At 47.8% G+C, this 24,426-nt stretch overlaps 1 protein-coding gene across 1 annotated transcript in view; it reads right to left on the reverse strand.

Annotated features, from left to right (window-relative positions):
• Window positions 1-5,535: 5,535 nt before the first annotated feature.
• Window positions 5,536-24,426, reverse strand: part of LOC138262283 (cocaine esterase-like) — a 303,060-nt gene continuing 284,169 nt past the window's right edge. Inside the window, exons 11-13 of the mRNA XM_069212178.1 lie at window positions 16,221-16,370; window positions 5,872-5,944; window positions 5,536-5,761 (exon numbers count right to left, since the gene is read on the reverse strand). Of these exons, the coding sequence (XP_069068279.1) occupies window positions 5,584-5,761; window positions 5,872-5,944; window positions 16,221-16,370 (401 nt within the window). The 3' untranslated portion in view covers window positions 5,536-5,583. The remainder of the gene's footprint in view (window positions 5,762-5,871; window positions 5,945-16,220; window positions 16,371-24,426) is intronic.

Genomic DNA, 24,426 nt, shown 5'->3' on the forward strand with positions numbered 1-24,426 from the left:
CAAAAACGTTGTCCATATGGCTGTAAGAGAGAACAGGGTTGCTGTTTCTCTTGAGTTGGACAGGGCAGGGATGCTGTCCTATAAGCTCCACACAAGAACAGGGCTGCTGTCCTAAGTGTATAGAGGCAGTGCAGGGTTGCTGCACTAAAGTTTCTCTGGGAGGGCAGGAGGGATGCTCCAAATTTACTAAAATGGTGCAATTTTGCACATCTGGATTAGTAATTCCAGAGAGAGGTACTTTTACCTCTGGGAGTCCAGCTGTGGTAGGTGATGGCTCCTCTGGTACAGGTTGCACCCCAGGAGAGGTTTCTCCCACCACAGGAATGGTATCCTTAGTGGGAGGGTGGGGAAGGGATACTATGATACACTTTTTACCTGTTGGTGGAGAGGGATCCTGAGATTTCCTGCCTTTTCTCTCCTTTGCTTTTTCACTATTCCTCAGGGATAGCCAGCATGGATGCGTGGGTCCTAAACTCTACCTCAGCTTTCAGTCAATGACCTTCTAGGTCATTCCCCAAGAGACAATCTACAGGTAAGCTAGGAGATACTACCACCTGCTTAGGGCCAGTAACTCCACCCCAACTGTGTTGAACTACAGCTAAGGGGAGAGGCTGAGTGGAGTTATTGACATCAGTAACTTGGTACTTCTGTCCAAGGAGCTGTTGTGCAGGTGATGTAGGAAGGTAGCCTCTTTCTAGCCTTGCTACCCCCACTTTTGGCCTGTTTGTGAGTATATTTCAGGGTGTTTTTACTGTCTCACTGGGATCCTGCTAGCCAGGTCCAGTGCTCATAGTGAAAATCCTATGTTGTCAGTGTGTTTGATATGTGTCACTGGGACCTGGCTAGCCAGGACCCCAGTACTCATAAGTTTGTGGCCTATATGTGTTCCCGGTGTGGTGCCTAACTGTATCACTGAGGCTCTGCTACCCAGAACCTCAGTGTTTAGTCTCTCTCTTTGCTTTAAAATTGTCACTGCAGGCTAGTGACTAATTTTACCAATTCTTATTGGCACACTGGAACACCCTTATAATTCCCTTGTATATGGTACCTAGGCACGCAGGGTATTGGAGTTCCAGGAGATTCCCTATGGGCTGCAGCATTTCTTTTGCCACCCATAGGGAGCTCACTGCAGCCTGAGTGAAATAACGTCCACGTTATTTCACAGCCATTTTTCACTGCACATAAGTAACTTATAAGTCACCTATATGTCTAGCCCTCACTTGGTGAAGGTTAGGTGCCAAGTTACTTAGTGTGAGGGCACCCTGGCACTAGCCAAGGTACCCCCACATTGTTCAGGGCAAATTCCCCGAACTTTGTGAGTGCGGGAACACCTTTACACGCGTGCAATACATATAGGTCACTACCTATGTGTAGCATCACAATGGTAACTCCGAACATGGCCGTGTAACATGTCTAAGATCATGGAATTGTCACCCCAATACCATTCTGGTATTGGAGGGACAATTCCATGATCCCCTGGGTCTCTAGCACAGAACCCGGGTACTGCCAAACTGCCTTTCTGGGGTTTCCACTGCAGCTGCTGCTGCTGCCAACCCCTCAGACAGGTTTCTCCCCCCCTGGGGTCTGGGCAGCCCAGGCCCAGGAAGGCAGAACAAAGGATCTCCTCTGAGAGAGGGTGTTACACCCTCTCAATTTGGAAATAGGTGTGAAAGGCTGGGGAGGAGTAGCCTCCCCCAGCCTCTGGAAATGCTTTAATGGGCACAGACGGTACCCATCTCTGCATAAGCCAGTCTACACCGGTTCAGGGATCCCCCAGCCCTGCTCTGGCGCAAAACTGGACAAAGGAAAGGGGAGTGACCACTCCCCTGACCAGTACCTCCCAGGGGAGGTGCCCAGAGCTCCTCCAGTGTGTCCCAGACATCTGCCATCTTGGATTCATAGGTGTTGGGGGCACAATAGACTGCTCTGAGTAGCCAGTACCAGCAGGTGACGTCAGAGACCCCTCCTGATAGGTGCTTACCTTTTTCAGTAGCCAATCCTCCTTTCTTAGTAGCCAAACCTCCTTTTCTAGCTATTTAGGGTCTCTCCTCTGGGCTATTCCTCAGATAACGAATGCAAGAGCTCAGCAGAGTTCCTCTGCACTTTCCTCTTTGACTTCTGCCAAGGATCGACCGCTGACTGTTCCAGGACGCCTGCAAAACCGCAACAAAGTAGCAAGACGACTACCAGCAACATTGAAGTGCCTAATCCTGCCAGCTTTCTCAACTGCTTCCTGGTGGTGCATGCTCTGAGGGCTTTCTGCCTTCACCGTGCACTGGAAGCCAAGAAGAAATCTCCTGTGGGTCGGCAGAATCTTCCCCCTGCCAATGCAGGCACCAAACGTCTGCATCACCGGTTCTCTGGGTCCCCTCTCATCCTGACGAGCGTGGTCCCTGGAACACAGGAGCTGGGTCCAAGTGTCTCCCACTGTCCAGTGGCCCATCTGTCCAAAGTTGGTGGAGGTAAGTCCTTGCCTCCCCACGCCAGACAGCAAACCTATGTGCTGCGTGTTTTGCAGCTGCTCTGGCTTCTGTGCACTTTTCCAAGGATTCCTTTGTGCGCAGCCTAGCCTGGGTCCCCAGCACTCCGTCCTGCAGTGCCCAACTCACTGAGTTGGACTCCGACGTCGTGGGAAACTCCTTTGTGACTCTGAGTCAACCGTTGTCCTCAGATCTTCCAAGTGCCTGCTCTGGTACTTCTGAGGGTGTTGCCTGCTTTGGCGGGGGCTCTCTGAGTTGCTGAGCGCACCCTCTGTCTCCTCCTCCAAGGGGCGACATCCTGGTCCTTCCTTGGCCCCAGCAGCACCCAAAAACATCAACCGTGGCTCTTGCAGCTAGCAAGGCTTGTTTGTGGTATTTCTGCCTGGAAACACTTCTGCAACCCCCTGCACGCTGTGGGACATCTTCCGTCCAAAGGAGAAGTTCCTAGCCCTTTTTGTTGTTGCAGAATCAATGGCTTCTTCCATCCTGAGGCAGCCCTCTTGCACCTTCATCCGGGGGTTTCTGGGCTCCTGCCCCCCCTGGACACTTTCGGGACTCTTGGACTTGGTCCCCTTCCTTTACAGGTCCTCAGGACCAGGAATCCGTCTTCAGTGTTTTGCTGGTGCTTGTGGTTGCTGCAGAATCCCCTATCTCGACTATTGTGTCTCTCTGGGGTGGTAGGGTAACTTTACTCCTACTTTTCAGGGTCTTGGGGTGGGGTATTTTGGACACCCTTACTGTTTTCTTACAGTCCCAGCGACCCTCTACAATCTCCCATAGGTCGGGGTCCATTCGTGATTCGCATTCCACTTTTGGAGTATATGGTTTGTGTTGCCCCTAGACCTATGTCTACCTATTGCATCCTATTGTGATTCTACATTGTTTGCACTACTTTTCTTACTGTTACTTACCTGTTTTGAGTTTGTGTAGATATAATTTGTGTATATTACTTACGTCCTAAGTGAGGGTATCCTCTGAGGTACTTTTGGCATATTGTCACTAAAATAAAGTATCTTTATTTTTAGTAACTCTGTGTATTGTTTTCTTATGATATTGTGCTATATGATATAAGTGGTATAGTAGGAGCTTTGCATGTCTCCTAGTTCTGCCTAAGTTGCTTTGCCATAGCTCCCTTCTATCAGCCTAAGCTGCTAGAAACACCTCTATTCTACTAATAAGGGATAACTGGACCTGGCACAGGGTGGAAGTACCACAAGGTACCCACTATAAGCCAGGCCAGCCTCCTACACTGACCTATTTACATTGTATGCACTTTGTGTTCTTTGCTGCAGGCATATTAACCCTCTGCGCTACCTTACGATGAGTCAAGACTTCAACTAGACAAAACTCCATCTCTCTCCAGGAAGGACATTAATCAGCAGAGTTATCTTGACATTTATTTGTTGCTTGAAAGTTACTAGAAGCAAGGAACAGCAGCAGCAGGTGCTTGTAAAACCATAATACACTTGTACACACGCGCCCCCACCCGAAGTCAACGCCTGGGGCTGCGGCACCACTCGCCAGCCCTAAAGCTGGCCCCATCATGCGAGAAACAGTGCATGAGGTGGTCTTAAGGGCCAGTAGAAAGAGAAAGGAGTGTGAATTGGGAGGGTACTGGAATTACAAAGATGTATACATTTACAGGCCCTTTGAACCTCCTCGCACCGCCCTAGCGTCATTTTTTTAAATGCTAAGGAGGCGTCTGCCAGGCCCCCACCGCATGCCATATTTACAAAGTGGCGCAATGCATGCATTGCATAGGTTTGTAACCTCTTGCACCACATCATACCTGCACGAGATACAAGGTATGCAAGGGGGACATTCCCACGCAGGGAGGGCCACAAAAAATGGCACAGTAAATTTACAAGATGTGCAGGACGACACAAGAAAAGTGGCATTTCAGAGCTGATGCACCACTTTCTTGTAAATATGGCGCAATATTTTGTACAAAAAACATGTTTTGAGCCCTTCAAAACAGAGACGAGAGAAAGTGTGTGTGTGTGTTTGTATGAGTGAGTATTTGAGGAATCCCAGGTGGATAACCATACCGGCGGAAAGCTCCTGAACTCAACTAATTACTAAATAATATATTTATTAGGGGGTTGAACACCCCAAACAGCCGCCCAAAGCCACGTCCCTAGTTATTCACACTCTGATCAGTTTCAGAGCTCAGGGCCGTCCATATATTGATGGATTTCTTGGTTTGATCACCTTGCTGAGCTGCCCTGCATCAAAGGGAAAGAGCAGCAATGCACTGTATTTATGCAATACGGTGCATTCCTGCTCTTTCTCCCTGCACTGGTGCCTTTTTAGCTGCCTAGCGCCATCATAGGCACCCTTGCACCATGGTGCAGGCGTGCCTGTGTTGCATGTAGGATTGTTTTTGTGCAGGAGAGGACACCTTCCTGTACAAAAACAATCCATGGAGGCATTTTCTTCTTTCTATGTCTGCTGCAGAAGGAAGCAGACATAGAAAGAGGAAACAAAAAGAGAAATAAAGATATTTCTCCTTGTTGCGCCTCCCAGAAGGCTATGACGCATCCACAGGTCTACGTGGCCTTGGAACTCTGGGGATGCATCAAAATCCAAGGGTGGTGCCTGGGAACACGCATCGCCCATGGAACACCCCCTAACACAGAATAATGCAATGCAGCGGTTTGAGCTGCCTTGCCTTACTCCTTCTCTATGAGGCCATTCAGAGCCACACAATGTGGATATGGTTGAAAGGTTTGCGCTGCTGTTATGCCACTAGAAGTCACACAGCAGTGGCACAAGCCTCCCATAAATATGTCTCTAAGTTAGTATCCTAAGATTGGTGGGAGCAGGGCAAGTGCACCAATCTTTCTAATAACTTAAACATTTAGATTTTTTAATATATTTGTTTGTGAATTAAACAAAATATTTCATGATTGCGGATTTCTGGGCTTTTGTGTATTGTTCTCATGTAATCTACGTGATCTTTTAGTCTCAATTGTGCTGTCATGAGGTTGTCCCACATTGAGCAAGTGCATCTTGCAATTATAGAAACTCAATAACAACTCAGAAAATATGCTTAATTTCATTTTAATTTTAGATTCAGACATCATTTTCTCACATCTTAGCATTAAACGACTTTGCGCTGTTTCTGAGCTTCTTGTAACTTTTGAGGCAGGGTCTGGGTCCAGAAGGTCACCCTGCTGTCCTTCAGCTTCTGCTCCACCTTGGGTTCCAGGTCTATCACCAGGTATTTCTCATCAGCATCATAGAGCGGCCACACAGGCAGACCAGCACCATTGGGGTTCCTGGAAGGAAGCAGAGGTACCTGGAGTCACTGAGGTGCAATGATACTCAAAGTGACCATAGATACAATTGATTCGATGCTGGTCCTCAGTGTGTTGTGTTTAAACCTTACCCGCTGCGGGCGAAGTTTGCCCACTGCTTCATCATGGTCTTGCTAAGAGCTTTCTCCACTTCTGTCAAACTAACTAAGAGAAAACACAATAATGAAAATGTAATTGTCACACATTTCAGGTGTATTTTTCTTTTTATTAGAACGACTATCAAACTTTCTGTCAATTCCTAGTTTTATGGCAGAGATGGGGAGGAGGACAACATGAGTGGACCCCTGTTTTCAAAGGACTCAGACCTGCCCTCAGTTCCCCTGAGTGTATCTGAGTCAGAGCAGGAAGGAGAGGTCATGCTTGGATGATAACATCTGCCTCATGATCAGGGTCTCTTCAGTCCAAAGATGTCTCCTCGTCCCATTAGGACCCATTAACATTGTAACACCAACGCTAAACACAACAGACATGCATGGAAATAGCATAAGAATAAGAGGTGGGACAATACATCACTTAAGGAATCCAAGCAGAGCCGTCTAGTCCAGGGGAGTGAGTTATAGGGCACCCTAGGACGGAATTATATGAGCTCTGATTGAAACTCAGCACATCAAGAGAAACCTAGGTTTATGCCAATTCATTTCCCCTCTCACCTCCTGAGTCTCATCACTTTATCCCAGAGTCTGGGGTGCACTCTGATTTTGAAGCACACCAGGAAGCCCACCTTACTCAATTCTCTGCATACTTTGATCTCCTCCCATTGAATCGGAGACCTGAGAGTACAAGGTGCAGCTGCTGTATGCTGTGTGCTTCATGCATTCTTTGGCTGATGCCAGAAACCCAGAGGACAGTCAGATGCTCAGAGGACACATGGGATCACTCGGGTATGCACCACGTTTGTAAGAAAGCTGCCTCAGATACAATTGTTCATCCATAATAAACTGCGATATCTTTACCTCCTAGCATCTACAGTCCAATCCACCTAGGTGGAGTGCACCTCTGTGGTATGTAGCACACAGTAAAATTAACAGCACAGTCATGAATTTGACCACCTGTGGACATCATTTATGCCAGTGTGGCAGATGCACCATCTTTTGTTAAAAAGAAATCTGCAGTCTCTGTGGTACTTTACTTTCTGCTATTTGAGAAGTCTCCTCAGTGGAAAAAGCCATGAGGTAGGCCCATGATGTCCACAGCAAATGGTAGAGTTGCTACCAAGTTGTTACCATCTATTGTATAGACTGGAAGTGTACTCCCAAGTGTGGGCTACACTGTCAGTATCGAAAATTCACGGCTCAAAAACACAATGGGGAGACTGACCCTTCATGTCCGGTGCACCCCATTAGGCCCCCATGCAGGGATGCAGCCCTCACACCCTCGGTGACCATGCCTCTAACGATGCAGATTCTGTAACCACAGTAACTATACCTCTGAAGATGCTGCCTCCGTACCCATGGTGACCATGGTTCTGAAGATGTAGCCTCTACATCCACAGTGACCATGGCTCTGAAGATGCAGCCTCCACATCCACAGTGACCATGGCTCTGAAGATGCAGCTTCCATACCCACAGTGACTTAGGTTCTCAAGGTGCAGCCTCCATACTCACGGTGATCATAGCTCCGAATATGCAACTTCCATACCCACGTTAGTCATGGCTCTAAAGATGCAGCCTCCGTACCCAGGGTGACCATGGCTCTGAAGATGCAGCCTCCACAGTGACCGTGGCTCTGAAGATACAGCCTCTCTACCCATGGTGACCATGGCTTTGAAGATGCAGCCTCTACATCTGCAGTGACCATGGTTCTGAAGATGCAGCCTCCACATCCACAGTGACCGTGGCTCTGAAGATGCAGCCTCAACATCCACAGTGACCATGCCTCTGCGGATGCAGCATCCACAGTGACTGTGGCTTTGAAGATGCAGCCTCCACACCCACAGTGACTGTGGTTCTCAAGGTGCTGCCTCCATACTCACGGTGATCATAGCTCTGAATATGCAAACTCCATACCCACGGTAGTCATGGCTCTAAAGATGCAGGCTCAGTACCCATGGTGAGCATGGGTCTGAAGATGTAACCTCAACATCCACAGTGATCGTGGCTCTGAAGATGGAGCCTCCACACCCACAGTGACTGTGGTTCTTAAGGTGCAGCCTCCATACTCACGGTGATCATAGCTCTGAATATGCAACCTCCAAACCCACAGTAGTCATGGCTCTAAAGATGCAGCCTTCTCACCCACAGTACCATGGCTCTGAATATGGAGTCTCGATATCCATAGTGATTATCGCTCTAAAGATGCAGCTTCTACACCCACAATGACCATGGCTCAGTGAACAAGCCGAAGGCCATCTTAGTGGCATCTTTCATAAACTGTGAGGGATGTGATAGAAAGCGTAGTTGAAAACATTACGGGATCACCTGCGTATTCCTTAGATGGGGCCAGTGAGGAGTGTGCATAAATGAGGGGCTGGCTGCTGGCATTGGTAGAACCTCCATCCTCTTCAGGTGTCTCAGCACTGGCAGCAGCCACTCTGGGAACCACTGGCATTCCTGCTGTGGTTATGAGTGGAGAGTTCACTGATTCAACCATGAGTGTAAGCACACCAGGACTTGTCTCGTTGTGTGGAGCTCACCATTTCACCTCCTTCCCTTGCTTGTTGATGTGGTTCAGCGAGGGAGGAGCAGGCCAGGCAGTACCTTCACCCCTACTGCATGTTTCGCACCCTGAGCCATGGTACACTTCCAGATGTCTACCTAGAATGAGAGCCCAGCACCACGCATGGCAGAGCTTTTTGCCTCAAGTGCACCTATGGGAGCGCAGAGTAGATACATCTCTTACGATTAATGAAGAGAAAAAGTGAAAAATGTGTTTGGGTGAGAATAACTGTGCCCAAGGAATCCAACAAGTCAAAGCGATTATTGTAAGTGCAGCAACACTGAAGGAACTTGAAATCAACAACCCACACAGTGCGGTCACCGATCCCAGGCCTCATGGGAAGAGAGGGGGCAGGAAAAGGTGGTAGCTTTTGCCTTAAAGGAGTTGAAGGGAAGTGATGTTTTTAGCCATTAGAGGCTTAAGGTTGTTGTGAGGGTGATCATCATTTTAGTTTACATCTGGAGGATGGGGGATTAAATAACCATGGCCACCTCAGATCCCACAAGTACTCAGGCAGTGATCTCTGAGTAATGTGGTGGAAGGTGGTGGAAGGTGGGGTTAAAGTGTCAGTCACCAGCGCTGAGGTGGAGATCCTGATGACTCACAGAAGCTCAGACTGGATTCAGATCAGGGATCCAGGGATCCACCTGCTGTCTAGGTGGGCAGGGGAGGAAGGGACTCCGTACCCTCGTTCAGTGACAGTGAGCGTTTAGCACAGTCCAACACTCAGGAGACACGCATAAGCAGTCCATAAACGGAAGCTGCAGTCTACAGGTTCTTGCATTGGGAGCAACTCGGAAAAATATGGGAGTTTGGAAGATAAAACTTCACACTTACAGTAAATCTTCTGTTGTGCCTCCGCCGAGTGGCCGAGACACCCCAATCACTAACTGGTCATCGATGGGACAGGGCCCTTGGGCAGCCAACGGCCCCTTATAAGGTTCCCATCAGTTGTGAACTCTGAGGCAGATGTGAGAAGCTAAGCCTAACACCAGCCCCATGTCTAGGTCTTGGCTGCAGTCAGATTTAGCTGCAATTGTTCCAAGTAAGTACAATCTACATAGATTGGGGTCTGGGTCAAGGTTTCAGGACTCTGCTCAGATTGATCTTGATAAAAAGACTTTCTTTGACGTCCGACGTCCTTTTCTTTGTGTCACCCAGGAGCATTTGGGTCTCACAGTGTAGTGATTGGCTGAACTGTATCCTTCCGCTGCTGTTTTCAGGACTCTTTTACTTTCAGAACATCTACCTGTGCCTCTGCCGTCGAACGCACTCTCTCGTTACTATCCTCATCTGTTGTTCTCCGTCCTGATCCCTGTTTTCAATTTTTATTGATTTTTAGTTTTTTGCTCCCCCGTTTTCAATTATTAATGTTTTCTGTGTTTTCCAGGGGCAGGTAACTGCAAAATACTACTTGGACACTCACTTCCTTTTTTCTGCAGTGCTGTGCACTTTCTTTTAATTTATGGCGCCAAATTGGCTGTCGGCTATGCTGGAATGATAAATTAAAAAAACCAAAACAGTGACTTGTGCGCCATAATTCTATGTCAGGACCGGAGGCTTTGGATTATGCTTTCTCTTTCTTTACTGAGAAAATACAGCAGCCAATCAACACAAGTGACACAAAAAACGACATATCCCAGCAACCCTGGTAGTCCACATTATCCAATGCCAGACCTGTACATCATAGAAATGTCTCTGGTCCAATAGTTCTTCCAATTTCTTTGCTGCTTGCAGCCATGAGCTAAGTACCTGTAACATTTGTGTGATATTAATTATATTGTTATAGTTTATGTAACTGTTTATGGCAGGGGCTGAACGACGCTCGTGACTGGTGCTTCCCAGACTTTGAAATACGGTGCTCCGTGCTCACTCGCCGCTTGGTTGGTTCACTTGGTAACGGGTCCGGGCTGCGAGCGCGGAGGTGCTGAATGCTCCTTCGAGCATTGGGGACATCCTGAGGGACTTCTCTGTTGTTCGGGTGGGCGATTTACGGCTTATTAAAGCCGTATGAGCGCTGGAATAGAGAGGTTAGTCCTCTCTCGATTTCCTCACTACGCGCATGCACGCGCTTAGATCCGGGATTTCTGATTTCCGATCTCGCCGGCATACTCGTGTGAGATTATATGACAGTTTTCCCCTGAGAACGCCTGACAACGCGATGAAAACGGATTTAGGGCTTTGCCCAAGGGAATTTGGCAGGTGCTTCCTCCACATCTATTTGGGCCCGTTTTTTGAGGGTTTTGCTCTCTCATTCAATTAGAGTTTCTCCTTTTTGATACCTGCAGGGGTGATTCCCCACCATTGAACTCCTTCTTACCTCTTCATCTCTACTGAGATGGCTTACTACGCAGAAGAGGATGAATATTATCAAGATGAGGCCAAGGAGCCCTATGAGAATCAGATGGAGGAAAGAGTGGTGTTGGCTCTAGATCATCATGTGCAAGATAGTGTGAATCAGGCACTTATAAAGGCTTTAAAACCCTTTACTCAGCCCTTAATGCGCTTTGGACAAAGGGAACTGATGGGTGGAACATATGATAATAGGATAACTGACAATCCTATTGTGGATGGAACCCAAAGGTTTCCTAGAAGAGCAAGATCCACTACGGAAATTTTGTCCCAGATGGCCTCATCGGTCCTTAGAGACCGCAAATATGAGAAAGGTATCACTGAAACCTCTAAAGGGTTGTCTTCACAGGGACTATTGCGGCCAGAGGATTCTCAATCTTCCGCTTCTCAGTCTTCTGACTCAGTGAAAACGCGTGATGAACCCAAATGTTCGGGTAAACGGAAACGCAAAGCCCATCATTCGACAGAAGACTCAGTGGTTCAGAGAAACCTTCTCTTTGATCCAGAGAGTATTGTCCACCCGAGATCCACCAAATGGGTCCCCTCAGTTGAGGTTGCGCACTATGTTCAGGACTGGTTGCCCAAGAGCTTTGATAAAGACGTGCGCAACACTTTGCTGTCAGAGTGCCCTCGTCCTTCCCTAATTGGCAAGGTGACAGATACCCTGGAGTTAGATCCTAGTATGGCCACTTTTCTAAAAAAATTCTCAAAGGACCCTAAAAAAGGACTGGACTGAGCCTGGAGAGACTTCCAGGATAAACTTTTGGATATTTCCGGTCCAATTACAAAAATCCTTGAGTTTGCGGTGCAGGCCAAGGAAGGTAATTCTCCCTTGTACCTGGAGGCAGTTTTGGAATGGGCGGAAAGAGCCATTTACCTCCATGGAAATTGCAACTGCGCCATGTCTACGGAGCGGCGTAAGTCGTTTTTGATGAGAATTGTCTCTAAGTTAGTTGACTTGGTCTCTTCTGCGCCTTGTACGATGGACAATGGCCTTTTTTTTGGTGAGAAATTCATGAAGGATCCGAGTAAATATTTCTCCACATTCTCCGTCCTTGCGAAAGCTCGGCTCTCCATGAAAAAGATGTTTAATAGCGACCTTTGTCTCAGAGCCGGACACTATAGAGGCCGAGCACCTGGCTGTGGATGCAAACAGGCTTTCTACAAATACTTACAAAGAGGTCGTGGCTCTTATCAATCCTCTCCTGGATTCTACCCCTCCCTCAGGCGAGGCAGAGGTCGTTCCTATTGAGGCAAAAATAGGGGCAATTTCAACAACGCCAACTTGGCAACAACAGGTCAGAATCATTCCTTTTTCCAAAGTGATTTTGGGGGGCAGATTAAAAGAACATCTTCAGGCCTGGAGCCAAATATCTCAGGATCCCTGGGTTCTTCAGACTGTTCAGGGTTACCAGCTGGAGTTTTATCTCCTCCCAGGCGGACATTCATTCCTTCTCCTCTTCCTTTTTCTGAAGCAGAGAACAATTTCATAGATGTCGAGATTGCTTCGTTGCTTCAGAAGCAAGCAATAGTTCCTACAGATTTGCACCCAGCAGGATTTGTGAGTACAATTTTTCTTGTGCAAAAGAAAGGAGGAGGTTATCGATTGGTTCTCAATCTCAGAGAGTTCAACTCTTTAATAATCTATCGGCATTTCAAGATGGAAGGTATTCACCTTCTAAGAGATCTTTTGCAAGAAAGGGATTGGCTCGTACTGCTAGACCTCATGGATGCTTATTTGACTGTACCGGTTTTCGCTTCACATCGCAGATTCCTGCAGTTTTGTTGGCAAAACAAGTGGTTCGAGTTCACGGTTCTCCGCTTTGGTCTGTCCTCGGCTCCTTGGTGTTTCACCAAATTGCTGCGGCCTGTCGTGCAATTTCTTTGAGAAAGAGGCATTCGTCTAATTATTTATCTAGACCACATTCTCATTATGGATCAATCCCAAGAATTAGTTCTCGTTCATCTAGATTGGACCATTCAAATTTTGTAGAATGTGGGATTTCTGATAAGTTCGGACAAATCTATCACTGTCCCGTCTCAGGACATAGAATTCTTAGGCTTTCAAGTTGATTCGGTCAAAGCACAGTTAAAACTTCCTCTCATGAAACGATCTATGATCAAGAAAGAGTTACGGAGAGCCATTGCCTATCCGAGTATTTAATTGAGGACTTTAGCAAGATTAGTAGGGCTTCTAGCCTCATCTATCCAAGCAATATTTCCTGGTCCCTTGCACTACAGGGCCCTTCAACGCCTAAAGATATTGCATCTTTGCAGGGGTCTGACCCATGTGGAGCAGATTTCTCTGACAGACGAAGCCCGGGCAGAAACATTCTGGTGGTTGGAACACATGGATGCATGGAATGGCAAAGCCATTTTTGCCTCTGTTCCGGAAATAGTCATAGAATCGGATGCCAGTCAGTGGGCGTGGGGAGCATTATGCGGGACGGTAGGGACGGGGGTCAGGTGGTCCCCAGAGGAACTCTCCCTTCACATCAATTGCTTAATGCTAATAGCGGGAGCTTTCGCGAATCGCTCTCTTTCTTCCCACAAAGCCAGTTGTTGCATACTGTTACAGATGGACAACATCTTGGAAGTGCGGTATATCAATCGATTGGGCAGAACCAGGTCGCGAGTTCTGGCAGAGATTGACAAGGAGTTCTGGCAGTTTTGCCTTCAACATCAGATTTCGTGATGGCAGAATGCATTCCGGGGTGTTCCAGTGTGTTAGCGGATTGGAACTCTTGATATTTGAGGGATGGCAGCTACTGGAAGCTTCACCGGTCTGTATTCTTGACTCTTATGAGACATTGGGGCAAGTGTGCAATAGACCTCTTCGCGTCTCGCCTCAATTCTCAACTCCCTCTCTTCTACAGTTGGAGACCGGACCTGTCGGCCCTAGTGACGGATGCTTTTCTTCAGGTCTGGACGACATCTCTGTCATACGCCTTTCCCCGATTTTCCATGATTCAGAGAGTACTCTCTCAGGTACGGAGACAGGGGCGGAGATCATTTTAATAACTCCTCTGTGGAAAGCTCAGGTGTGGTTCCCAGTGGCGATGGCACTATCCTGTGCCCTTCCAATTCTTCTGCCATCATTCCCCTTACTCCTTGATCCGGGTCTCCTCCCTCATCCTTTGATAATGCAGGGCTTATTGTCCATCATGGCGTGGAGAATTTCAGGGGACGCTGGCAAATGCCAAATGTTTCGAGAGAAGCTATCTTTGTTTTATCCCAGTCCTGGGCGCCTTCCACCCACAAAAGATATGAGGCTTCCTGGAAGCCTTGGTGGCCCACATTAGCATGCTCATTAATTTCATATCGGAATTGGCAACCCAAGGGTTGGCTTATAGGACTAGCAACAATTTTAGGTCGGCTTTGTCGGCTGGACATCCTCATATTGAAGTAAACCGGTGGGGGAACACCTTTTGGTTTGTAAGCTTTTAAGGGGCATCAGGATGGTAAAACCCCCTCTGCCTAAATATACAGTTTCATGGGATGTTGATATTGTGCTTCGTTTTCTACAAAATTGGCCATGTACTGAGGATTTATCACGCAAACAGTTGTCAGCCAAACTCACGGTTTTATTATGTCTCATTTCATGCAGAATGGTTTCAGATGTGAGAGCCCTGGATGTTGCAGGTAGATTATTTACTCCCTCTTCCTTTTTCATTTCAAGACGTACTAAGACTGTTTCTAGATGTGTATCTCATCCAGCTTTTCCGCATCATCCTAAACTGTGTGTGGTTAAATGCATAAAAGCATATGAAGATTGTACTCGTGAATTTTGTAAAGATATCAGAGGACAATTACCCATTCCATTACAGAAACCTTTTTCTCATGTCTCTTCAGCCCCGTTGGCTAGATGGGTTAAATGGTTGATGGCGGAAGCAGGTATTGATGTCTCCTCATTTGGAGCGCATTCTTTGAGAGGGGCTATGGCTTCTAAATATTTTAGAGCTGGATCTCGTTTAGAGGACATTCTGAATGCTGCAGATTGGGCTTCTGATAATACATTTAAGGTGTTTTATCATAAGCCTATTGTAGCTGTAGCTTCAGTGCTGGTAGATCGGCTTTGAACTAGCATAATCCGAAGCCTCCGGTCCTGAAAAGAATTAAAAAAATTCTAGCTATCGCATCAAGAATTTTCAATTCTATTAAGGACACGGAGACGAGGATTATCCCACCCTGGTTCTGTTTGTAGTTACAAAAGGTTCTGATATTGTTTAATGTTGAAGGTATTAATACTGATGATGCATATTTAAATTTTGGCATTCAATCTAAATTCCCCCCCTTTTTTCAACATGTTCTATGGGATATTACCAACATGTTTTTTCTCTCTATAATGAGCTGATAACATGGATCATAAGGATCTGATGTTTTCGTAACCAGAAGGATCAGAGATTAAGGCATTTGACTTTAGAGCTTTCCTAGGGGACTGGAGGCTCGCGCCAGTTGGACTCATTCTTCATCTGTTCTTGTTGTTGGAACTTTGGAGAATCCACTTGGAGATCAGGTTGTTTTGTTTTGTTTATTTGCAAAGAAAAAGGAAGGACTATTGGACCAGAGACATTTATATGGTGTACAGGTCAGGGATTGGATAACGTGGACTACCAGGGTTGCTGGGATATGTCGTTTTTTGTGTTACTTGTGTTGATTGGCTGCTGTATTTTCTTAGTAAAGAAAGAGAAAGCATAATCCTCGCCTACGTGTCCTTAATAGAACTGAAAATTCTTGACGCAATAGCTCAAATTTTTTTTTGTCCATGAGCACACATTGGTACATGCTGGCAGTTATCTTAGACTAGCTTCATACATGTGCACGAATCACAACACATGTTCACTAATGTGTCACGACGCACGCACATGTACCTGCAGCCATCTTTAAAAGAAAACTTCAAGAGAAATCTCATTACAAGATGGCCACCCATGGCCCTGCATTTGTGCACACGCACCATGATACATGCAGGGACATTGAGGCGCAGTGGCGGATATTTTGGCATTACTTGCAAACAAGCATAGGCAAAGCTAGTAGCTCAACAGGTTACAGCTGAGATCTCTTGGCTTTGCCAAAGCTTGCTCAACATGCGAGCAAGCAGAGGTCCTTCTGTGGGGAGATGAAGTGTGGAAAAAAATTAGCCAAATGGTGAATTTTGCAGCACTTGCTTCCAGATAAACCGGCCCCATTTCTGTCTGTCCTGGGACTTTCTTCTCAGTGAGCCCAAGAATCTGTGAGTTATTAAGGTCGATTGTGTTGCCAGTCCTGTAAAGTTATTATGTCTACAAAGAGAATGCAGTGCCAGTTCTCCTACACCCAAGATGTCGGTGAAATTACCCAGGACCTCAGTAGCCCACATGAAAGATTAACAAGCCCTCGGGTCAGACACTCTGTGATGGGCACTTAGCATCCTTACTCTGTGTGGCAGGAGGACCGTCCAGGAAGGCAGAGCCGGCGAGAAAGTAAACTTCATCCGCGTGATCAGCGGTCACGTAGGACGGCCTGAGGCGCCGGAAAATACTGGGTGCGTGCCGGAACTCGTACAGGTAGGTGGGGAGACCCGCATCTGTGGGGAGGAGGTCAGTCAACAACAAACACCTCTTTCAACAAACAACACACTATTGGTATTCAATTGTGAAATACTTCAATGACTTTTTAAATTAAAAAATATTAATGTACCATTATTTTATTAAATATAATTAAATGACATTTCATTAATTCTGTACATTACTTCTAACAATTGTAAATGCAGAATACACAGGTTACGTTAGGGGGAATGTATTTTTTCATTCAAGATTCAGAGAAACAATTTTAATTTACTAAACCTAAAACAATTGAAGATTTAATTCAAAATTAAGTTAATAGTATGTTTACATTTTTTCTTTTGTTCTACAATTAAAATAAAAATATAAAATTAACTTACATTAACACAGAAACATATTAGTTAAGCTTCTTACATTTTCCCAATAGTTTATGATAAGGAGACTCCTCAGTGAGGGCAGAGATGCCTGTATAGTATACATACTACTGTACCCATATGGTGTGCTATGCTGCGTCATTTTATGGTGTGTAATGGTGTGAGCATGCTATGCTGTGTCAAGCGAGGGCGTTATGTTGTGTCATACTGTGTTAAGCCGTAATACTGTATGGTTTATGGTATGTTGTGTCATGCTGTGCTTATGTTATGGTGTGATGTCTCAGGCTGTGCTGTGACAGTAAATCTGTTGACTCACGCTGTGCTCTGATGTATCGTCTGACAGTGCATCGTGTAATTGTGTCAGGTAAGTAAATCTGTTGACTCACGCCGTGCTCTGATGAATCATGTTACAGTGCAGTGTGTAATTGTGTCAGGTAAGTAAATCTGTTGGAACCACAGCTCTCCGTTACACATCTGCTCATGCAGGTCCATATTTACAGGGCCACATAAAACCACCCTGTGTGGCTTTTCATGGCCTTGTATATATGGACTGAGGCAATGCAGCACAAGTTTGCGTTTCCTCACTGTGAGAAGCTGGCCTGGTTTGTAGTGAGTACCCTAGGTACTTACACCTTGTACCAGCTCCAGTTATCCCTTAGTGAAATGTAGTAGTGTTCTAGCAGCTTAGGCTGATAGAGGTAGCTCTAGCAGAGCACCTTAGGCTTCTGGCTACTTTGTTGCGGTTTTGCAGGTGTCCTGGAGCAGTCAGCGGTCGTCCTTGGCAGAAGTCGAAGAGGGAAGTGCAGAGGAACTCTGGTGAGCTCTTGCATTCGGTATCTGAGGAATAGCCCAGAAGAAAGACCCTAAATAGCCCACAGAGGAGGATTGGCCACCTAGTCAGGTATGCACCTATCAGGAGGGGCCTCTGACGTCACCTGCTGGCACTGGCCACTCAGAGGCCTCCAGAGTGCCCCCACACCTCTGGAAACAAGATGGCAGAGGTCTGAGACACAATGGAGGGGCTCTGGGCACCACCCCTGGAGTGGTGATGGACAGGGGAGTGGTCACTACCCTATCCTTTGTCCAGTTTCCCCCCAGAGCAGGGGAGAAAGGGTCCCTGAACCGGTGTAGATGGGTTTACGCAAGGAGGGCACCATCTGTGCCCTTTAAAGCATTTCCAGAGGCTAAGAGAGGCTACCCCTCCCCAGCCTTTAACACCTATTTCCAAAGGGAGAGGGTGTAACACCCTCTCTCAGGGGAAATCCTTTTTTTTGCCTTCCTGGGACTGGGCTCCCCAGACGCCAGGAGGGCAGAACCCTGTCTCGGGGGTGGCAGCAGCTGTAGCTGCAGAGAAAACCCCAGAGAGTTGGTTTGGAAGTACTGGGGGTCCATAGTGGAGCCCCCACGATGCATAGAATTGGCTCCCCAGTACCAGATTTGAATTGGGGGGACAATTCCATGATCTTGGACATGTTACATGGCCATGTTTGGAGTTACCATTGTGAAGCTACATATAAGTATTGACCTATATGTAGGGCACGCGTGTAATGGTGTCTCCACATTCACAAAGTCCGGGGAAAAGGCCCTGAACTATGTGGGGGCACCTTTGCTGGTGCAAGGGTGCCCATACACTTAGTAACTTTGCACCTAACCTTCAGCAAGTGAAGGTTAGACATATAGGTGTCTTATAAGTTACTTAAGTGCAGTGAAAATGACTGTGAAATGGCGTGTGCCTTATTTCACTCAGGCTGCAATGGAAGTCCTGTGTAAAGGTTTGTGTGAGGTCCCTATGGGTGGCAAAATAAATGCTGCAGCCCATAGGGATCTCCTGGAACCCCAATACCCTGGGTACCTTAGTACCATATACTAGGGAATTATATGGGTGTACCAGTATGCCAATGTGAATTGGTAAATTTAGTCACTAGCCTGTTAGTGACAAATTTTGGAAGCAGAGAGAGCATAACCACTGAGGTTCTGGTTAGCAGAGCCTCAGTGAGACAGTTAGGCATCACAGAGGGAACACATACAGGGCACATACTTATGAGCTCTGGGGCCCTGCCTGTCAGGGTCCCAGTGACACATAGACTAAAACAACATATATACAGTGAAATATGGGGGTAACATGCCAGGCAAGATGGTACATTCCTACAGTGACCTATGTACAGTGCACGCTTGTAATGGTGTCCCCGCACTCACAAAGTCCTGGGAATTTGCCCTGAACGATGTGGGGGCACCTTGGCTAGTGCCAGGGTGCCCACACACTAAGGCCCATATTTATACTTTTTGACGCTAAACTGCGCTAACGCAGTTTAGCGTCAAAAAATTTTGCGCCGTCTAACGCCATTCTGAAGCGCCATGCGGGCGCCGTATTTATGGAATGGCGTTAGACGGCGCAATCAGACCGGCGCTGCCTGATGTGCGTGGAAAAAAAACACGTACACCAGACAGCGCCGGCGTAGGGGGAAAATGGCGTATGGGCGTCTTAAAATGGGGCAAGTCAGGTTACGTCGAAAAAATCGTCGTAACCCGACTTGCGCCATTTTTTTTCGACGCCCATCCCCCATCAACATGACTCCTATCATTGTAAAGATAGGAGTCATGCCCCCTTGCCCAATGGCCATGCCCAGGGGACTTCTGTCCCCTGGGCATGGTCATTGGGCATAGTGGCATGTAGGGGGGCACAAATCAGGCCCCCCTATGCCACAAAAAAAAAAAAAAAAAAAAAACTTACCTGGACTTATCTTAATGTTCATGGGATGGGTCCCTCCGTCCTTGGGTGTCCTCCTGGGGTGGGCAAGGGTGGCAGGGGGGGTCCCTGGGGGCAGGGGAGGGCACTCTGGGCTCATTTTGAGCCCACTTGTCCCTTAACGCCATGCCTGACCCAGGCGTTAAAAAGCGGCGCAAAAGCGCCGTTTTTGGCCACGCCCACTCCCGGGCGTCATTTTTGCCCGGGAGTATAAATACCACGTAAAGGCCTGGGAGTCATTTTTTAAGACGGGAACGCCTCCCTTGCATATCATTAACGCAAGGAAGGGGTTCAGGCTAAAAAATGACGCCCACTCCGGGCACTTTGGCGCCCGAAGCGTCTAACGCCATAGTATAAATATGGCGTTAGTTGGCGTTAGTTTAGCGTCGAATTTGCGTCGAAAAAAACGACGCAAATTCGGCGCAATCAGAGTATAAATACGGCCCTAAGTAACTTTGCACCCAACCATCTCCAGGTGAAGGTTATACATGTAGGTGACTTATAAGTTACTTAAGTGCACTGGTAAATGGCTGTGAAGTAACGTGGACGTTATTTCACGCAGGCTGCAATGGCAGGCCTGTGTAAGAATTGTCAGAGCTCCCTATGGGTGGCAAAAGAAATTCCTCAGCCCATAGGGCTCTCCTGGAACCCCAATATCCTGGGTACCCCAGTGCCACATACTAGGGAATTATATGGGTGTACCAGTATGCCAATGTGAATTGGTAAATTTTGGTCACTAGCCTGTTAGTGACAAATTTGGAAAGCAGAGAGAGCATAACCACTGAGGTTCTGGTTAGCAGAGCCTCAGTGAGACAGTTAGGCATCACACAGGGAACACATACAGGGCACATACTTATGAGCACTGGGGCCCTGCCTGGCAGGGTCCCAGTGACACATAGACTAAAACAACATATATACAGTGAAATATGGGGGTAACATGCCAGGCAAAATGGTACTTTCCTACAATGGCCATGTAACATGTCTAGGATCATGGAATTGTCACCCCAATACCATATTGGGGGACGATTCCATGCATCCCCGGGGCTCCAGCACAGAGCCCGGGTACTGCCAAAACTAACATTCCCGGGGTTTTCTCTGCAGCTACCGCTGCTGCCAACCCTCAGACAGGTTTCTGCCCCCCGGAGGGCCTGGGCAGCCCAGCCCCAGGAAGGCAGAACAAAGGATTTCCTCTGAGAGAGGGTGTTACACCCTTTCCCTTTGGAAATAGGTGTGAAGGGCCTGGGAGGAGTAGCCTCTCCTGGCCTCTGAAAATGCTTTGAAGGGCACAGATGCTGCCCTCCTTGAATAAGCCAGTCTACACCGGTTCAGGGATTCCCCCAGCCCTGCTCTGGCGTGAAACTGGACAAAGGAAAGGGGGGTGATTACTCCCCTGACCAGCACCTCCCAGGGGAGGTGCCCAGAGCTCCTCCAGTCTGACCCAGACCTCTGCCATTTTGGATGCAGAGGTGTGAAGGCACAATGGAGAGCTCTGAGTGGCCTGTACCAGCAGGTGACGTCAGAGACCCCCCTGATAGGTGCTTACCTTTCTCTGTAGCCAATCCTCCTCTGAGGGCTAGTTAGGGTCTCTCCTGTGGGTATCACACCAGATAACGAATGCAAGAGCTCACCAGAGTTCCTCTGCACTTCCCTCTTCGACTCCTGCCAGGGATCGACCGCTGACTGCTCCAGGACGCCTGCAAAACTGCAACAAAGTAGCAAGAAGACTACCAGCAACATTGTAGCGCCTCATCCTGCCGGCTTTCTCAACTGTTTCCTGGTGGTGCATGCTCTGAGGGCTGTCTGCCTTCACCCTGCACTGTAAGCCAAGAAGAAATCTCCAGTGGGTCGAAGGAATCTTCCCCTGCCAACGCAGGCACCAAATTTCTGCATCACCGGTCCTCTGGGTCCCCTCTCATCCTGACGAGCGTGGTTCCTGGAACACAGAAGCTGGTTCCAAGTGTCTTCGACAGTCCAGTGGCCCTTCTGTCCAAATTTGGTGGAGATAAGTCCTTTCCTACCCACGCCAGATAGTAATCCTGTGTTCTGCATGAAGTGCAGCTGCTAGGGCTTCTGTGCACTCTTTCAAGACTTCCTTCGTGCACAGCTTAGCCCAGGTCCCCAGCACTCCGTCCTGCACTGCCCAACTTGCTAAGTTGGACTTCGACTTCGTGGGACTCTCTTTTGTTGTGCTGAGTCGACCGCCATCTTCAGATCTTCTGAGTGCCTGTTCAGGTGCTTCTGCGGGTGCTGCCTGCTTCTGCGTGGGCTCTCCGTGTTGCTGAGCGCCCCCTCTGTCTTCTCTTCCAAGGGGTTACCTCCTAGTACTTCCTGGGTTCTGGCAGCACCCAAAACCCTCAACTGCGACTCTTGCAGCTATCAAGGCTTGTTTACGGTCTTTCTGCATAGAAACAACTCTGCATCCTCCAGCACGCTGTGAAACATCTTCTGACCAAAGGAGAGGTTCCTGGCACCTTCCGTTGTTGCTGAATCTTTGGCTTCTTCCACCCGGAGGCAGCCCTTTTGCACCTTCAACCGGGGTTTAGTGGGCTCGTGCCCCACTAGACACTTGCGTGACTCCAGGACTTGGTCTCCTTCTTTTTCAGGTCCTCAGGTCCAGGAATCCGTCTTCAGTGCTTTGCAGTCAGTTGTTGTCCTTGCATAATCCCCTATCTCGACTTTACTGTCTATCTGGTGTAGTAGGGTAACTTTACTCCTACTTTTCAGGGTCTTGGGGTGGGGTATCTTGGACACCCTTAGTGTTTTCTTACACTCCCAGCAACCCTCTACACACTACACTAGGCCTGGGGTCCATTCGTGGTTCGCATTACACTTTTGGAGTATATGGTTTGTGTTGACCCTAGGCCTATTTCTCCCTATTGCATTCTATTGTGTTCTACAGTGTTTGAGCTAATTTTCTAACTGTTTACTTACCTGATTTGGTTTGTGTGTCTATATTCTGTGTATATTACTTACCTCCTAAGGGAGTATATCCTCTGAGATACTTTTGGCATATTGTCACTAAAAAACCTTTATGTTTAGTTACTCTGAGTATTGTTTTCTTATGATGTAGTGCTAAGTGATATAAGTGGTATACTAAGAGCTTTGCATGTCTCCTAGTTCAGCCTAGGCTGCTCTGCTATAGCTACCTCTATCAGCCTAAGCTGCTAGAACACTCCTAATCTACTAATAAGGGATAACTGGACCTGGCACAAGGTGTAAGTACCATAAGGTACCCACTATAAGCCAGGCCAGCCTCCTACACTGGTTAGCAGAGCCTCAGTGACACAGTTAAGCACTAGTGTCAACACACACAGTAGGCCACAAAGTGTGAGCACTGGGGTCCGGACCAGCAGGATCCCAGTGAGACGGGCAAAAAAATACTGACATACAGGTAAAAATGGGGGTAACATGCCAAGAAAGATGGTACTTTCCTGCAACTGCCCTGCGCCAAAACATTGTAAATGAGGCCCCTTGTTTGTAAGATACTACCATTGTGTACAAGTAATGTATATACCCATTAAAGATATGGGTAGCTATTAAACAGCTGGCCCTTTATAAACTCTGATTTCGCTCTAGACCACATCATAATAGTTGCCTAAGGGGCAAAGGCTATTAGCTGACACTGAGGAACCATTATTTATGTTAGTATACACACACCCAGGTTTCTAGGAACACTGGGTTGCCCCAGTTGTTGCTTATACATGCACACAACACACTGAACTGCACCTCTTCAGCCCCAGGAGCATACATCACTTGAAGCGCACCTCTTCAGCCCCAGGAGCATTCATCACTTGAAGCGCACCTCTTCAGCCCCTGGAGCATACAACACTTGAAGCGCACCTCTACAGCCCCAGGAGCATACAACACTTGAAGCGCACCTCTACAGCCCCAGGAGCATACAACACTTGAAGCGCACCTCTTCAGCCCTGCGAGCGTAGAACACACTGAAGTGCACCTCTTCAGCCCTGGGAGCATATAACACTTAAAGCGCACCTCTTCAGCCCCGCAAGCATACAACACTTGAAGTGCACCTCTTCAGCTCCGGGAGCCTGTAACACTTAAAGAGCCACCTCTTCAGCCCCTGGTGCAAACAACACCTTGAAGCTCACTTCTTCAGCCACTGGTGCAAACAACACATTGAAGCTCATCTCTTCAGCTCTGGTGCAAAGAACACAATGAATCTCAGCTCTTCAGCCCTGGGAGCATACAACTCTTGAAGCACCCCTCTTCAGCCCCGTTAGCATACAACACTTGAAGCGCACAGCTTCAGCCTCAGGAGCATACAACACTTGAAGTGCATCTCTTCAGCCTCAGGGGCATACAGCACTTGAAGCGCACCTCTTCAGCCCCGGGAGCATACAACATTTGAAGCATACCTCTTCGGCCCTGGTAGCACACAACACTTGAATCGCACCTCTTCAGCCCCGTGAGCATACAACACTTGAAGCGCACCTCTTTAGCCCCAGGAGCATACAACACTTGAATCGCACCTCTTCAGCCCCGGTAGCACACAACACTTGAAGCACACCTTTTCAGCCCCGGGAGCATAGAACATTTGAAGCGCACCTCTTCAGCCCCGGGAGCATAGAACATTTGAAGTGCACCTCTTCAGCCCCGGTAGCACACAACACTTGAAGCACACCTCTTCAGCCCCGGGAGCATAGAACATTTGAAGCGCACCTCTTCAGCCCCGGGAGCATAGAACATTTGAAGCGCACCTCTTCAGCCCCGTTAGCATACAACACTTGAAGCGCACCTCTTCAGCCCCGGGAGCATAGAACATTTGAAGCGCACCTCTTCAGCCCCAGGAGCATACAACATTTGAAGCGCACCACTTCAGCCCTGGTAGCACACAACACGTGAAGCGCACCTCTTCAGCCCCATGGAGCGTACAACACACTGAACTGCACCTCTTCAGCCCTGGGAGCATATTACACTTGAAGCACACCTCTTCAGTCC

The sequence above is a fragment of the Pleurodeles waltl genome, chromosome 10 (genome assembly GCF_031143425.1).
Source record: "Pleurodeles waltl isolate 20211129_DDA chromosome 10, aPleWal1.hap1.20221129, whole genome shotgun sequence".
Classification (NCBI taxonomy): Eukaryota; Metazoa; Chordata; class Amphibia; order Caudata; family Salamandridae; genus Pleurodeles; species Pleurodeles waltl.